Consider the following 16,424-nt stretch of genomic DNA (forward strand, 5'->3'; position numbering starts at 1 on the left):
TTTATAAAAATTAAGTAACTTTCATTTTCTTAAATTCTACTAAACAATATATATTTCATAGACTAGTATAAAATATTCACTTAGGGATAAAGGGGAGAAAAAGCAAATTTACCATTGATATTTCTTTTTCTAGTATGTTATAAAATTTTAAATGAAATACAGTAAGACCCCGCTTAATGCAGGGGATGCGATGCGTTCCTAGACAACAAAGCGCTAAACAAAACAACATTAAACGAGGTAATTTAAAATAGAGTAAATAGGGATAGGTGAACACGCAACCAAAAATAAAACAAATTTTACTTTAATTTTAAGTTATTTTTATATTAATTTGTATAATAATACATGTTAAATAACACATAAACATATGCACACATAAATGTAAAGTTCATTTTTTGTGACGAAGGTCCTGACTTTTTCGAAATTTTTTTTTTTTTTTTTGAAATAAAGTTGTGAAGTTTCATTTGTCACTTTTTTCTTTCCTTAAGCAAATGTTGGTAGCAGAAGATCACATCCAAAACGCTTCGTTTTGCTTTTGCACTCCTTTCAAAATCTGGATCATTCACTACAATTTGATGAATGATTTCAGTTATTGTTACCAAACTTTTACTAAAGAAATCTGTAGAGAAATTTTTTGGGTTCTTTGTTTTCAGAATCTCTAATTTCCAGTTCTACATGAATTCCTTGTTCTGCCAGTTCTTGAAGGTCGTCGTTGGTAAGACTCTCACCAGAAACCTGCAGTAACTCCTCAATATCCTGCTCATCTACATCTCCTAGTCCTGCTGTATCACTGTATCATTGAATGAAGAGCTCACCGCTGTATCATTAGGTTGACTTTGGTCAACCTAATTATACAGTGATAGGCTCTTCTCATTGAGAATTCTTGGATACCTTCAGCCATTACTTCTTCCACACTTCGTTCGTGCATTTATCAGTTAATTCTTGGCAAGTGAAGCTGATAGTGCCTATTGCATCCATGAAGATATATTTTTTCCAAAATTGCACCAAACAAACATATATTTAAAGAAAGTACACCTTTTTGCCACCTTTTTCTGATTGGCTTGTGTTCGTAAATAATTGTATTATATACAAATCAATGAAATGCCACACTAATTTAAATTAGCGTAAATTTTGAGCTTTTTTTAAGGCTTCGAGCAGACCACGTTATATTGAATCAGCGTTAAGCGGGGTCTTACTGTACTAATAAATTTCCATTTTTTTTCTATTCTTATGTGAACACTTTATGTACTCAGATTTTTAAAATCTGAGTACCTAAAATGTTTAACATAAATAGAATATTGTTATGAATAGAACATTAAAATATTGTTATAAGAATTTAGAAAGGTGAAATTAATATACAGTAGGCTCTCATTAATTTGAACTCTGAGGGACTGCCTTAAACAGTTTGAATTAAAAGGAGAACATTTCTGGATGGTATAGAACAAAAAACAAAAATGATTTTAACAATACATTAACACCACATGGCAAGCAGAATAATGTTTAATCAATGAGTAATACAAAACAAAGGCTCTGTGTTGCCCAAGAGAGGCCACAATGAGCAAGCACCACAGGGTAACTATAAACTGCCACGTGCCAACTGATTTGAAATGTTTTAAAATTTTAATTAATTTATTTTTAAATTTAATTTTTAAAATTAATTTGTTAATTTAAAATTTGACCTTTAAATTTCAAAAAAGATAAGATGATGTTAATCTAGTAGCACATGCTTTTGATTCAAATAAACAGGAGGTAGTACAATCAAGTTTGAATTAATGAGAGAATTACCGAGGAACAGATGAAGACTAGTATCCAGTTCAAATTAAGAGGAAATTTGAATTGTATAAGTTAATTGTATTAATAGTATTCAATAATTTAGAGTTTGTGAATTGTAAAAATTAGCATTTTGTAACAACATGAAATTCTGCAAATTATAAAAATTTTAGCAAAGAAAAAGATGGTGATTTTAAGTTATGCATTAGTAATAATAATGAAATAGTTTTTCAAAATTTATCCACAAAGAACATGACTGATAAAGAAAATGTTTCAGTTAATACAAAATTATAATAAATTGGTAAGTACAATCATTAAAATATTTCATATAAACAACACAGAAACTGGATAATAATAATAATATTAAAGAAACAAAAAAACCAAAAACTCCAGCAAAAACAAAAAATATTTAATGATAAACATTTTCAATAACTTTAGCTATCATCATCAGCTTAAATATATTCAAAAAAGAATGCAATCTTCCTTTTTAATTATGACATTCAATTCATCTGTGTTCTTTTTCTTTAATATTAAAATACTTCTGCTTTTACATTTTACTGTTGATTTTTGATTTTTCCAATCAAGAAAGTTTTGATGTTTTTTTTAAAATCAGGTTATAAATAATAAATCTGTTATAAATGTTTTTTGTTACTAAAATATAAATAATTTATATAATTTTTTCATACCCAGTATTTAAATAGTTGTCATAAATTATGATGGTATAATGAATGAAATCATTTTTAAAATATCTGAGAATTTAATAATATATATTGTATTTGCAATTGAATGCAAATAACCTGCACTCTAGTGTCATTTTAGAAAACAATTATAGCATTGGAGTCATCAAATTATTGCCATTATATGACTGCATTTATTCAGACAAGAAATGTAAGAAGAGAGGGAAAACCAAAAGGACCAAGTCACATGCCTACAGGAGTTCTCTCTCTGTTTTCTCTCTAGTTGCATTTATGCAAAAGTTGAAAGGAAAATTCTTGTGTATTTTATAGCAAAATAAATTTAATGAAAAATAAATGAAACTACTCTATTAACATTGTCTTTCTTTTATTTATGGACTCTCTATGTTTTTTTGATTTTCCTGGCCATTTTATACATATTTGACAAATTGCTGGCCGGCCCATTATTGCCATTCTATTGATGATGTTGCATGGAAGCAAGGCTGCTGAAATGTTGCATGTGGGCCAACTCAGCAGAGGAGAAAAATATGCAAGAAAGTTCAACAGGTTGAACTTTTGAGAATGAGGGAAACTCGTGCATTTCTTGCATGTAATGCATGAGAATTCTTTCTTCCTCTTCTGCATAAACAGCATTGCAAGTGCAGATTTTAATTCCAAAAGCTTTCTTTTGCCAGTTTTTCCCTCTTCTCATGTTTGCATAAATGCAGTCTGTGTATCTGTCTTGTTTCCATTTGCCATTCTCATTGATTTGACATGGATTTTAGAAGAATGAAAAAAAATTAATGAAATAAGCAATTGTTACTGTAGTGTACCTCAATACAAACAAACTATGAGTATTTTGCATTCACTTCCAAAAGGTCTAATCTTATGGAAACAATGTTCAATGTTTTACAATTTGGAAAAACATTCAAAAACACTTGTTTGCACTTTGCATTGTCTTACAACTTATTATGTATTGCCAGGTAAAATATACAGGGTCTTTACAAAATAACTTCGAGATTTCATATACAGTTTGATAAATGATACATTAGAAATTTCACTTAAATTACAAGATGAAATGAAAGGACGTACTTTCAAGTTTTTTTGCATTTAGTATATTTTGATATGTGCTCTCTTCATGGCTCTACAAGTGTCCAATCAATATTCTGTCACTTCTCCACATCCACACTAGCAAGTCAGGTGTGATAGTCACAATGGTATTGTTATAGTAATCTGCAACTCCAAACTGCATCACACTAATTTCTTTTGTGGCTTCAAGTGCAGGAAACTTGGATTTGTTTCATGTTATCTTCTGACATGCATGACCTTCCAGTGGTTTCCCTTTTAAAATGTTGCAACCACTGATAAATAGTCGTATCTGAAGGTACTTTACTGCCATACTAAAGGTAAAAATTTCATTGAACGGTAATTACAGATTTAATTTCAGAGCCAAATCACACACTACCCTTTCTGCTGTAGGGCCATCATAGTGTTATTTTTACTCAATGTGATATACATCAAAAAACTTTTTTGAGTTTTCAATAACACTGGAACAAATATATTTCTAATATGTCACTTATGAAGATTAGTATAAACTTTCAAAATTGTGAAGTTATTTTGTGAAGACACTGTATTGTATCATTATTAATTATCCTGAAATGATATTTATTCAATACTATACTTTTTAAAATAAAATATTATTTTTTAAATACTACTTTATAATAGGTTTTTTTGATATAATTTCTTGTCATAAAATATAAACTTTCCAAACCTTTAACAGAACCAGAATTGGTTTTGTTCATCATAAATCGAAAAATTGTTCAATCCTGATGAAGGCCAATTAATTTGACCGAAAAGGTTTGATATTTTAATAAAGAGACTGCATGTTAAAGGTTTGGAAAGTTTAGTTAGTTATCGTAAGTGCAGTTTGAGAAGAGTCATAAAATATATAGCTTTGTGTCAACATATCTATTTGTCAGTGTTTATCAGTGCAGCTGAGAACTTTCCCAGCTCTAAAGATTGTCAATATGACTGGCAAAATTTCATCAAGTGTGGGAGCCAATGTTCCCTCTAATTTTTTTTGTATATGAGCAGAACATATACTTCTCTGAGCAAAAAAAATTTTTGCTGTGCAGATTCTGAGCAAAAAATTTTTCTGAGCATATATATATACATATGCTCAGAATAATAAGATTATATATATATATAATCTTATTTTTTTCTATAAAAATTAAAATAATTAATCATAAAGTAGAGATTAAAATTTATTTTAAAACATACTTCCATACAAAATATTATCTTTTGTCAATGATTTAATGTATTTAATCGAAATATACGTAGCAACAATCATGTTGCAGACAGAGTGAGAAATCAGTAAACAACAACTCAAATCAGTCTGCAAACTCGCCTGTGCGGCATATAAATTCTCGTGCATGGCAACAATTTGAGCAGTGCACGGCCATGCAGCCGCACAGCTTAGAGGGAACATTGGTGGGAGCTGTAAATAGTTTGGTATCAGCAAGCATGTTTCTAGCACAGACCAAAGGAAATGACATAATGTGCCATCTTTAATAAAATGACAATGTTATACTTGTCAGTTCTCCAGATACATTTTGTTACTTATGTGGTGAATTCATGCAGTTAAATGATGACAATCAATTTCAAAACTATTGAAAACGATTTATGGTTTGTATTTCTCGTGTCCTTTGTAAACAGAAAGATACAACATTTCACTAAAGAAAGCATAAGTTCAAAGAGACTTCCTCTGTAACATTATCTACTAATTTGATCATTTGAATGCTAAAACATAATAAACTTTTGAGTTTGTAAACATACATTAGGTATTATTATTTGAAAAATTTCTTGCTGCATTTACTTTTATTTATACATTGCTTCTCATGTTATAATTATGTGGTGGAATTTACGATAACTTGAAAACTGTGTGTGTTGTGAAAAAACAAATGAAATTTTTGGAATCAGCATGTTTAAATTAGGCAATTAGTGTAAATTACAATGTCTCCTTGATAATTAGTACAATTTACAATTATTCACAATCTCAAAGAATTAACCTTAATAGGGAAAAAACCTAGCATAAGAAAAACTCTTAATTGGCACCAAATCAGCCATTCATTTATAATTCCACGGGCAGAAGTGTAATCTAGCTTGTATCAGTTTGACAATGGTCTTTTATACATTGTTGAACATGTTTACCAAAAAATAAACTGTTCCTTAACTTGTATTTCTACTAATAATATCTGGCTACAAAACTATAGTAATTCCATTCATCATTCAAATGTCATTATGAAATTATGCAAATGAAAGTTCTAGGTGGAAAGAGTTGAGATAACAATTAAGGTTTTACATAATTCAATCTCTGAAAACCAAAATATTGAAAAATAAATAATGTAAATAATTAAATATAACTATAAATAAAATTATCTCTTGCTATCTCACAACATACAAAATAAAATGGTTTGCATCAAGTACAGCTTTTTCTTCAGTAAAATATTTTCTTTCTTGGAATAAGCTAATATATCACTTAAATGTCCTTTTTTAAAGACGCATCTAATAGTTATTTATTATCACTCAAGTTTTATATATTTATAATGTAATAGATGCAATAATACACTAGTTTTAGCTGTTGTATTGCAAAGATTGAACATCCTTTCACTCATGAATAGGGAGATTTATTTTAAGTCTTCAGTAATATAAAAGCATACATTTTAATTTAAAAAGTTCATATTTATAGTTATAAAAATTATATTGAATTTATTTTCTCCTTGTTTTATGTTATATTTTTTTTAATCTACGTAATTTCTATAGAGGAATGACTAAAATTTGATTTATACCAGGTCATGTCGATGATTTATTTCCCTTTTTCTTGCAACATGCCAGACAAGTGTTTCCTCATTTGGAATGTATGGAAGAATTAAAGAAAATTAGTGATCTCCGTTTACCTGCAAACTGGTAATTACATAAATACATATAAATTTAATAATGTAATGTAATAATGTAAAATTTAATAATAAGTATATTGCAGAACATTATATAATTTATTGTTAGGTATCCTGAGGCAAGAGCAATAAATAGAAAAATAATATTTCATGCTGGACCAACTAATAGTGGAAAAACTTATCATGCTTTAGAAAGGTTCTCAATGGCAAAATCAGGTGTATATTGTGGTCCATTGAAATTATTAGCAGTTGAAGTTTTTCATAAAACAAATGAAAGGGTTAGTGAATTTTGTTATCTCTGTAGAATGTTATTTTTAACTTTTAATGTAAGATAGATGGAAAGTGCTTTTAATGTAAGTCTGGTAAATACAGTAGAATCCACTTATTGTAATTACTTTGAGACTTACCTATACTAATAACAATAACTAACTGATGACATTAAGCAAGGTAAGAAACTAAGTTTTTAATTAAAGAAAATTCTGATTTTATTGTTTCTGATATTAAAAAGACATGTTAAAGCAATTAATTGTATAATTTTGAAAATTTTTAATTTAATATACAATATAAATATAAATATCTTACGAAACCCGATACATTACAATAACACTACTTCAACTGTCGTATAACATCGAACTATAAATTGACAATAATAATTATAAATTAGTAATAAATTTGACTCTAAAAGGAGGCATTTTATATATATATAAAATGCCTCCTTCTAGGAGTAGTGTTAAAGTAGTGTTGTTATAATTAATATGCAATTCATTCAATATTGCATGCTTACTACTGTTTAAAAACTGCTAGCATGTAGGTGTAATTGAAGTAAGAAATGATAGTTTAAACTACAGGTATACCTCGACTTACGTCGGTAATTGGTTCCAGGAGACGCGACGTAAGTCGAAAAACAACGTAAGTCGAATTTACTTGTGTAGTTACGACGTAAGTCGTAGTAGACTCGACTTACGTCGTAACTAAACGCAATAATGGAGGAAACGCCAATAATGAGCACTTAAAGACCGCTAAATAAGATGACAACACAGAAACTCGGATGTTTTCATGGTTTGTTCCCTAGGATTTATGATGATTATATTAACATTTACTGTAAATGTACATATTTTAATATGATTTTATGTGCTTTCAACGCTTTTCTAGTGATATTATGACTTCAGTGTTTGTGGCGGACGGATTTAAAGTCGAATAAAATGACAAACTTGATTTTTATTTTTCCATATACTTTTTTGACAAACGATGTAAAATCAGGAACGACGTAACTCGAGAGGGACGTAAGTCGAGGTATATCTGTATTGTACTTTGAATAAATAAGGATTAAAACAATTAATATTTAATGTGTAAAGCACTGGTTAACAATTGTGCATTATTAATCTCAACAAGAGGCTGATACTACAAAAAGAGAACTTAAAAATGTCTAATTACCCGAAAAAATAACAACAACCAAACTTTGATCATAATAAGCCTAATTCATAAGTTTATTTTAACTTGTTTTGGGACCTGCTAATGTTGATAACATTAAAGGACTGATAACAATATTGTAATTACAATAAGCAGAGTGTACTGTTTATATACAGTAATAAGTGGCATCTACTGGGAATCACATAAACTACTAAATTCTGCCATTTCTACTTTAGGCTGACAAATATTTACTAAGTTCTGAACATTTTAATGTAACAATAATATTAAATACAAATTACATCATATTTATATTTCCTTACTTCTTAAGAGTTCCTTTTTCTTAATATTCATAATTACTAACATAAGAATTTATTTTAAAAGTTAGACTAAATAGTAATAATACAGTTGATGCACCTTATGACAAACACTAATAAAGCAAATTCTCACGTTAAAGCAAATTTTGCCATTGCCTTCACAAAACACCATTGTCACAATGTTAATTTTCATGCAATAAAGTGAACAGAAATTTTACCAGAATTCATTAAACCAAACTGTAAATTACCTTCACAACCCAAAAAATAACCCAATTTCTAATAATAATTTTATTATTCACGTAGAAAAATGTAAAAAGCAAAGTGGTACTGTAATAAATGTTCTATTTTGACTAGAATGTTTTTTTCTAGTAAGCAAAGGCAGGTTTGACCCCTGATTGTAATGCAATTCAAACATCTGGCTTTAGTGAACTATTTTACAGTACTCAGAAAGTAGAGGTTAAAGTTTAATGATGCCCATCTCTTGAAATGGATGTAATTCCATGCAAACACATGCTAGTTTGCATATTGGGGTTGCATACAATAATGCCATGTTTGGCTCCTTTTACTTTCCCAGATGTTATGTATACATAACAAGGGTAAGTATTGGAATTGCATCAAATTTGACACTCCAAGATTTTTGCAAATCTTTGTTTTGAGACCTCTCGAATCCAAAAAAGTCAAAAAGATGGCAAAAAAATTCCATTGGTATGTGTTGGTGTGTATTTTGCTTAATATCTCAGGATGGGGTAAAGATTAAGTAACAAAATTTGGCATGGTGGTTTGTTTATGAGGGGCATTGATGATATTAAATTTTGGTGGTTAAAAGTCAAGGGGATGGGGAGATAAAGGGGGTTGTGTGTCATATCTTGAGTAGGGTTGGACTTAATGAAGATTTTACTTGCTATTAACATTTATACTTTTTTTTTATAAAACTCATCCTTACCCTCAAAATTAAGCTTTTTGCAATTTCATAGTATTTAAAAATATAAAAAGCTTTTATCATAAAATATCATAACAGATGATGCCACACACAATTTTATTAAGTTATATTGTAATTGTTGAATTTCGTCCTTAGGCAATTTTTACTTAATCAATCAAAGAAGACAGTCTGTTCAAAAATATTTTTGAATCCACCATTTATTTCTTTTACGTGTTCCAGAACAACCTTCGATGACCGGACCTTTCCTTTCAGGCTGCTAGGCTGCCAGGTAAAAATTGTTCCTTTAAAAAACACATTTAAAAACATCCAAATTAAAACAAGAGTAAAAAATTCGGAAACTGGCAGATCTTACAGACATCTTCAGGTTTTAAACCTGTCCAGTAGGAGACTTTCAGACTTTTATATCTACTTTTATATTATATCTCTTATATCTACTTGAAGTTATATTGTAATTAAAATTATAAAAGTCATTTTTTAAATAAGATCTCATAATAGCTAGGAAAGTATGCAACTTGTTGCTGGACTTTTTTAGTATTTTGTCACCAGAAAATTTTTCTTTTTCAAGCAATCTTCAGCAGGAAAAAAAAATCACAGATTTCTTTTAGCTTTGTTTTCTTTAACCACTCTGATACAGTATACTGCTCCACACTTACATGGCAAATATTGTCTTGTCCTCATTTTGTTTGATTTGAAAATCATGTAGATCATTAATTTATTTTTGTAAATAAATTTACAAAAATAAATATTTAAATTAATTAAAAATATTTAAATTTAGAGATTTCAATTGCTTATTAATCCTTAACTCCCTAAATTATACGACTTTGCCTGGATCCCAAATTTGTTAATATGAATTTTTGATAAAGCTGAAATAGTTATTATATTCATCATTTCTCATACTTCCATTTAAAATGTGCATTGTATAGTTCAGAGAGAAGTTTTAGAAGTCATTTAAAATTGTTTACTAACAAATCTTCATGAACTACATCATCATCAGATTTTTGGTAACCTTATCAAATAATGGAGTTAAAATTATTTCAGAAATGTTAAATAAATCTTAAATGACTTATGAAACTTGCTCAAATTGAAAAAAATTAAATTTCATTACATATTTTTAGTTTAACACTACATAATTGATTATCTAGCATCTAGATTTATTCAGCTGGATGCTTTTTCAAAAGCATCCAGCTGAATAAATAGATAATACTCAAAGAATAAACTTTTAATATCACTTCTCCAAAAGAAGAAATTAAGATCCAGACCGAAAAATGAATTATGCTCTTGCATGGGATCTGAATTTTATAATGTCATTTTTTAGTTACTATTGATTATAGATTCAATTCAAATCTCACCTTGGACCTTAAAAAAAAAAAAACTTTTTTTCCTGCATTTTGGTTATTTTCTCTGGAAGGATTATGGTTAATAAAAATATTATAAACTAAAGAAATCACTATATGTTGGAACCTGGTTAACTTGAACTTGGATAACACAAAGTTGTGTTTGTTCAATGTCATTTTCTTTCTCTGATTGTCTATCATTGGGACTTACATGTTAAATCAAAATTTTTAACTCAAATAGGGTTTTGATAAAGTATTTTCATAAACTTTCTAGAATTTTAATTTAAATGTTTATCTATCAAATAAACTAATCAGAAAATGTGGGAACTAAAAATAAATATTGTGTCATGTGACAGTAGAGGAGAGTGGTTGCTTCCAGACAGCATGTGTGATCCAGATACTGTAACTGTCATTTAAATCTGCTTTTTTGTCCTCTTTCTTTTTTTGGTTTTAGTTGATTGCAGATAGACATTTCTGACTAGCTGATGTAATAAATAAATGAATTTATCAAAAATTCATTTATTTATTACATCCCTTTGTAACTTGAAGCTTTTTAACTTGAAGTCTGAAATTTTCTCCAACCATTCAACTTAAACAAGTTCCACTGTATTAGTTTATTTGAAGTTATTTTTAAGATGATATGTTTTATTTAGTATTTAAAGGGATAATCTCTCATATCAGATATATTGCAGGGAACACCTTGTGATTTAATTACTGGAGAGGAGCGTTGTTATGTAAATAAAGAAGATAATCCATCTAGTCATGTATCTTGTACTGTAGAAATGACATCTGTAACTGTACCATGTAATTATATTTTTGTTTTATGTGTAATAATAATTTTTAGTATTTGTAAATAAGTTTACATAATTATTTTGTTTCTTTAGATGAAATTGCTGTCATAGATGAAATTCAGATGATGAGAGATATGGGAAGAGGATGGGCTTGGACAAGAGCATTACTTGGTATTGTAGCTAATGAAATTCATGTTTGTGGAGAAGAAGCAGCTATTGATTTAGTTAAAGAAATTGTGGCAACAGTTGGAGAAGAAGTAGAAGTAAGGATAATAAATAAAGCTATTGAAGTGCTAACTAAATGTTTTTAATTGAAAAATGATTATTCTTTTCATACATCTAGGTAAGAAAATATAAAAGATTGACAAAATTAACAATTGAAGATACAGCATTAAGTAAGAATTAAATATGCAGTTTAAGAATTTTGAATTGTAATTAAAATATAATAAAGTTATTTATAATATTTAAGATAAATTGGACAATGTTAGGCCTGGTGATTGCATTGTATGTTTTAGTAAAAATGATATCTATAATGTGAGCTTACAGATTGAAAAAAGAGGACATGAATGTGCAGTGATATATGGTGGTCTGCCTCCAGGTAGTCATTACTCTTCACATTTGATTTTTCTGTTTTAATAATTTTTTATCATTACTTTAATCTGTTTTCTTGTCATTTCAGGTACAAAACTTGCACAGTCTAAAAAATTCAATGATCCCAATGACAGTTGTAAAATTTTAGTAGCAACAGATGCCATTGGAATGGGACTTAACTTGTAAGTACCTCTGTATTTATTTAATTTTTTAATGAAATTATCAAAATATGCACAGCTTTCTAATATGCATTTGCTGTGGTGTGCATGTTATCAATGGTATGTGGTGGAGGTGGTCCCTGATGCACCTCATGTCGGACAAGGTCTCACAAGTGTTTGATGGGAAAGAGATCCGGCAAGGCTGCTATCCAGGGAAGAATGTGAATTCCTTTGAGGCATGTGATAGTTTGCCATACAATGTATGGTCGGGCATTGTCTTGTCGGAACACTATGTCAGATGTGGCCTGCACCAGCGGCCGAACCACTGGTCCCACAATTCATGTGATGTACTGTCGAGAGTACTGGAAATGTGCATCAGGGCTGTCCACTGACAGAACATGATTCTGGCAAGTAGCATTTCCCTCGGGTACTGCCAACACCCATCCATGGCTGTCATTCCTCCACAGACAGAAGTAGGATTCATCTGTAAAAAGTAACCAATGCCATTCAGTGGTTCAGTTGTAATGATGACAGCACCATGCCAGGCCTGTGTCAAGAGGATAATGGCACCCCTGTTGCTGGTTGCTGTGCATGTAGCTAGACTTCATGCAACTTATTGCAAATGGTGGACCAGTTGATGGTGACAGGCAGTTTCATCACATGCTGTGGCAAATGGGTCCCAACAGGTCATTTGGTAAATCTGTTGGTCTGTGCACTCTGTCATGTGCTGTTACGATCCACTCCTTTGGCATGTTCACAGATGTTTCTGTATCCATTGTGTCACACATTGCTGGTTTGTACTCACATCATCCTAACATGCTTTGCACCTATGAGCGGCTCCAGGATAAGGTCTTGTTCCCAGTTGTTAACTGGTGATATTCAGTTAGCTGTCATCTCTGAGGTATTTTCTACACTTCTTTGAAGGTTCTGCTGCCACAAACCATCACTGATAGCATTTTCAGCCAAAGCTGGTTGCTGGTCTTTATAGACAGAGCCAACATGGCGGCTGAGTAGATAAGACGTGATTCACTGTGCTCTCTGTTCTTGGTGTTTTTCTGCAACAGATTACATTGGATTACCTTGTGCCCAGGAGTATAGTCACATTTTACTAGTCACCCTAAACTGTTTGGTATGTCACTCTTTCAAATCCGTTAAGAGAGTTAGCGCTATTTTAAACTTTTATTATTCAGTGGGCTTAGTGGGTGGGAAACTAATCTCTCAGAGGGCGACACCAGGTGGTTTTATGCATGGGTTGGAGGAGTATTAGTTCTGTTATGGGGATGGAGGTGGTTTAGTTATTAAGTGTGCTACGGGCGTTTTTAGTTCATCCCATTAGATATAATGGGGAATTTTCAAACTTTCAATTTTAACCGTTGTAATGGTTTTTTTTTTTAACGATTGCCAACAGTTCTTAACGATTTCTCTTCAACATTTTTGCTAACGGTTTCTCGCAGTGCAACTTTAATTGTTGCACCCGTTTTTTTTGTTTTTTTTTTTAAATTTAGTCTAATTGTATTTATTATTTCCTTTAGTTTTTAGGTGTTTTGTTTTAGTTTTTCAGGCTTTGGTTAAGTTACCAACTGGGCTGGGCCTATGTTTTTAGGGGAGCTTCTAACTGGTTTTCTTTAGTTCTTGCTTTTATTTTATCATGGCGGCTGGTAGCCCCCAGGTTTTATTAATGAGGCCTTTACTGTTCTTAATGATCTTAAAGACTACTTAGCCTCCAACAGCAGTGGGAAGCTGGGTACCAATGTACAGTACATTTTAGTTACATAATTGTTCAATTTCAAAAAATCATTGAACTCTCCTGCTTGAGCTGCTTCTATAGTTTGTCTGAAGTGCTTGATAAAAAGATTGATTCCTTACCTACCAGGAAGGAAATTGATAAGGCCCTTGCCTCTCAGTCTTGTAGGACAGAGAAAAACCATTGACAAGTTTGTCAAGTCAGTACATGGTTCAGGGCAGGCCCTCTCAGTTGTTGGGCACACGGACAGTCAGGGGCATTCTTTTAGCTACAGTGATGCTGTAAGGCATTCAGATGGTCTTCCTAAGGTGGGTTCACCTCCACCCAAGCCATGTTACATGGTTCTGGTCTACAGAGACTCGGGGGTTAATGACTTGGAGGCTAAATGCAATCTACTTACTAACAGCATCAGCCCCCATGCTCTCAAGATTGGAGTGCAGTGGGTAAGGAAAATCCAGAAGGGTGGGGTCGCAGTTGACCTCAGCTGCAGAGGAAACATGGTGGTATTCCAGAATGTGGTCTCAAAGGTCTCTGGCCTACATACATCTATCCCTAGAAAGCGTCTTCCGTTACTGAAAATTAGCTCTGTTCCAAAACAATTTGCAAGTGTAAGCTACCGACATATGGGGGCAATTAGTTAATTGCACGTCAGGAAAAACCTAGGGACCGATCGTATGTGGGTGGTGGCGGCAGAGGCAAAGATGACAAGTGTCTTACAATAACCGTTTATTTTAGTTTCAAAACAAACTTACAAAGTAGGCCTACAATACAAGATGCGATCTAGATCGTCTGCGGCAGAAGGCGCTCCGGATGACGGCGATCGGAGAATGCTGTCGGAGTCGTCGGTAAAGCCCCGGGGCAGTCGGGTAGGAGAGTTCGATGGGGTCGGTGACGGACGTCGGCGAAGGAGTAGGTGGCTGGTTGGAGTACCGTCGTCCACTTCCTGGTAGAAAGCTCCGTCGTCTCCCCTTCTGACCTTGATTCGGGGGTTTTTATACGATTTTCCCTCGAATCTTCCCCTCTTGATTGGTCTTAAGTCCCTTTTTCCTTTTTTCGATTGGTCAGTCTACTGTTTCTAAGCAAGACGAAAACCAAGTTCGGCCGGGGACGGCGCCCGGGCATTGACAGCTACTCACATAATTTACACTGTTTGCCCCCCTCTCGCGGACATCGGGCTAAACCGATCCGCCAAACGTTCTGTGGCTGCCCTCCCCCTTTCGAGACGATCCCCGGGCTCATATGGTCTAGCAGGTGTCCTTGACCATCTGTCTCTCTTCTTTCTCCCCTTTTTTGTTAATTGTTTACATCTCGACTCTTGTATACGAGCACAGCGACATTCCCTTCGTCATTTATTAACGCGTTGTGTTTGTTTTAGAAGAAATGCTTTACAGATGTCCGGTTTATAGCCCGATGCGCGTTCTCGCTCCGATTGACTTTCCAAAATTTTCTGATGTAGCGATCTCGTAAACAATTGAATTCCCGGCGCCATTTTAGGATCTTCACACAAGGGAACATCTGCTGAACGCGGTTTTTGAGCAGATTGGTATGATTGCGGAGGCTTTCACTTTGGAAGAGTTCCAGGGAAAGGCGAGGGTGCGTTTTCCCATTGGGCAACGTAGCACCTTGCATGTCACATGGGTTATTGAGGTATCCCTCGATGTGAGGGCCCTCCTGGTCAAACAAGGGCGCATTAACCTTCAGTGGTCACGTTGTAGTGTAGTGGACTTCGTTCCACTGAACTAGTGTTTCAAGTGTTTAAGATTTGGGAATTTTGCAAAAGACTGTATATCAGATTGTAAGGTTTGCAGCCAATGTGGTGGCAACCATTCGTTCAAGGAATGTGAAAAGAAAGCTGAGTCTCTAAGCTGTGTGAATTGTCTTAGAGAAAGGCAAGACAACCACAGACATAATGCGCTGGATAAAGAATGCCCTGTTTTAAAAAGGATGAAGTCACAGGCAATTTCTAGAATTAACTATGGACTCGAATAACCTTCTTGATACTAGTTGTCAGATTTCCGAAATATGCTTTGTTCAAATAAACTTGAGAAGAGCCATAGCTGCCAACACACAGCTCTGTCAGGAGATGAAAAACTGATGTAGGCCTAATGCAAGAACTTTATTGTGTAAACAACAGGGTGGCCTGCTTTCAGATTAGAGACAGTATTATTCATTATAACAACAGGCAGCCGTGGACTATGGACATTGTGGTGAACCCACACTTAGCCATCATACCACATCCCAGATTCTCCTCATGCAATATGATCTGTATAGAGATCACTCTTCCTAACCTATGGGTTATCATTTTCAATGTTTACTCCTCTAGTGATTCTAGCATTTCTGATGTGCTTCAACCTCTCTCTGAGGCAATGGGACATTTTAGGCATGTGCAATTTTTAATAGTTGGTGATTTCAATGCTCACTCCCCCACATGGGGTGGGGAGCGTAGAGGCATGGGGAGGCCATTGAGGTGTTTGTGATCTGTTGTTATTGAATGATTTGGACTCTCAGCCTACTTTCAACAGCATAAATGAGGTCTCCTGGATCAACCTAAGTTCCGGGGGGCTACATTCCTTCCTAAGGAACTGGGAGGTGGGCAATGTGGACAGCCTCTCTGATCATGAGTATGTGACTTTTGGTCTTTATTACGCCAACTCTTGTTCAGAACAAGACCTAATCATCTCTTGCCCTTTCAACACAAGATCTGCTGACTGGAGTCAGTTCAGGGATCTTTTGCAAGGATGCTGCCTA

The 16,424-nt window shown here is 32.9% G+C and overlaps 1 protein-coding gene across 1 annotated transcript in view; it reads left to right on the top strand.

The window, feature by feature from the left end:
- Suv3 (Suv3 helicase) overlaps nucleotides 1-16,424 on the top strand; it is a 34,777-nt gene that overhangs the window by 11,025 nt on the left and 7,328 nt on the right. Inside the window, exons 4-10 of the mRNA XM_067269163.1 lie at nucleotides 6,293-6,407; nucleotides 6,504-6,672; nucleotides 11,085-11,196; nucleotides 11,277-11,446; nucleotides 11,527-11,578; nucleotides 11,653-11,781; nucleotides 11,863-11,956. Coding sequence (XP_067125264.1) covers nucleotides 6,293-6,407; nucleotides 6,504-6,672; nucleotides 11,085-11,196; nucleotides 11,277-11,446; nucleotides 11,527-11,578; nucleotides 11,653-11,781; nucleotides 11,863-11,956 — 841 coding nt within the window. The remainder of the gene's footprint in view (nucleotides 1-6,292; nucleotides 6,408-6,503; nucleotides 6,673-11,084; nucleotides 11,197-11,276; nucleotides 11,447-11,526; nucleotides 11,579-11,652; nucleotides 11,782-11,862; nucleotides 11,957-16,424) is intronic.

Source organism: Centruroides vittatus, unplaced genomic scaffold, assembly GCF_030686945.1.
Source record: "Centruroides vittatus isolate TY-2023 unplaced genomic scaffold, ASM3068694v2 contig_347, whole genome shotgun sequence".
NCBI lineage: Eukaryota > Metazoa > Arthropoda > Arachnida > Scorpiones > Buthidae > Centruroides > Centruroides vittatus.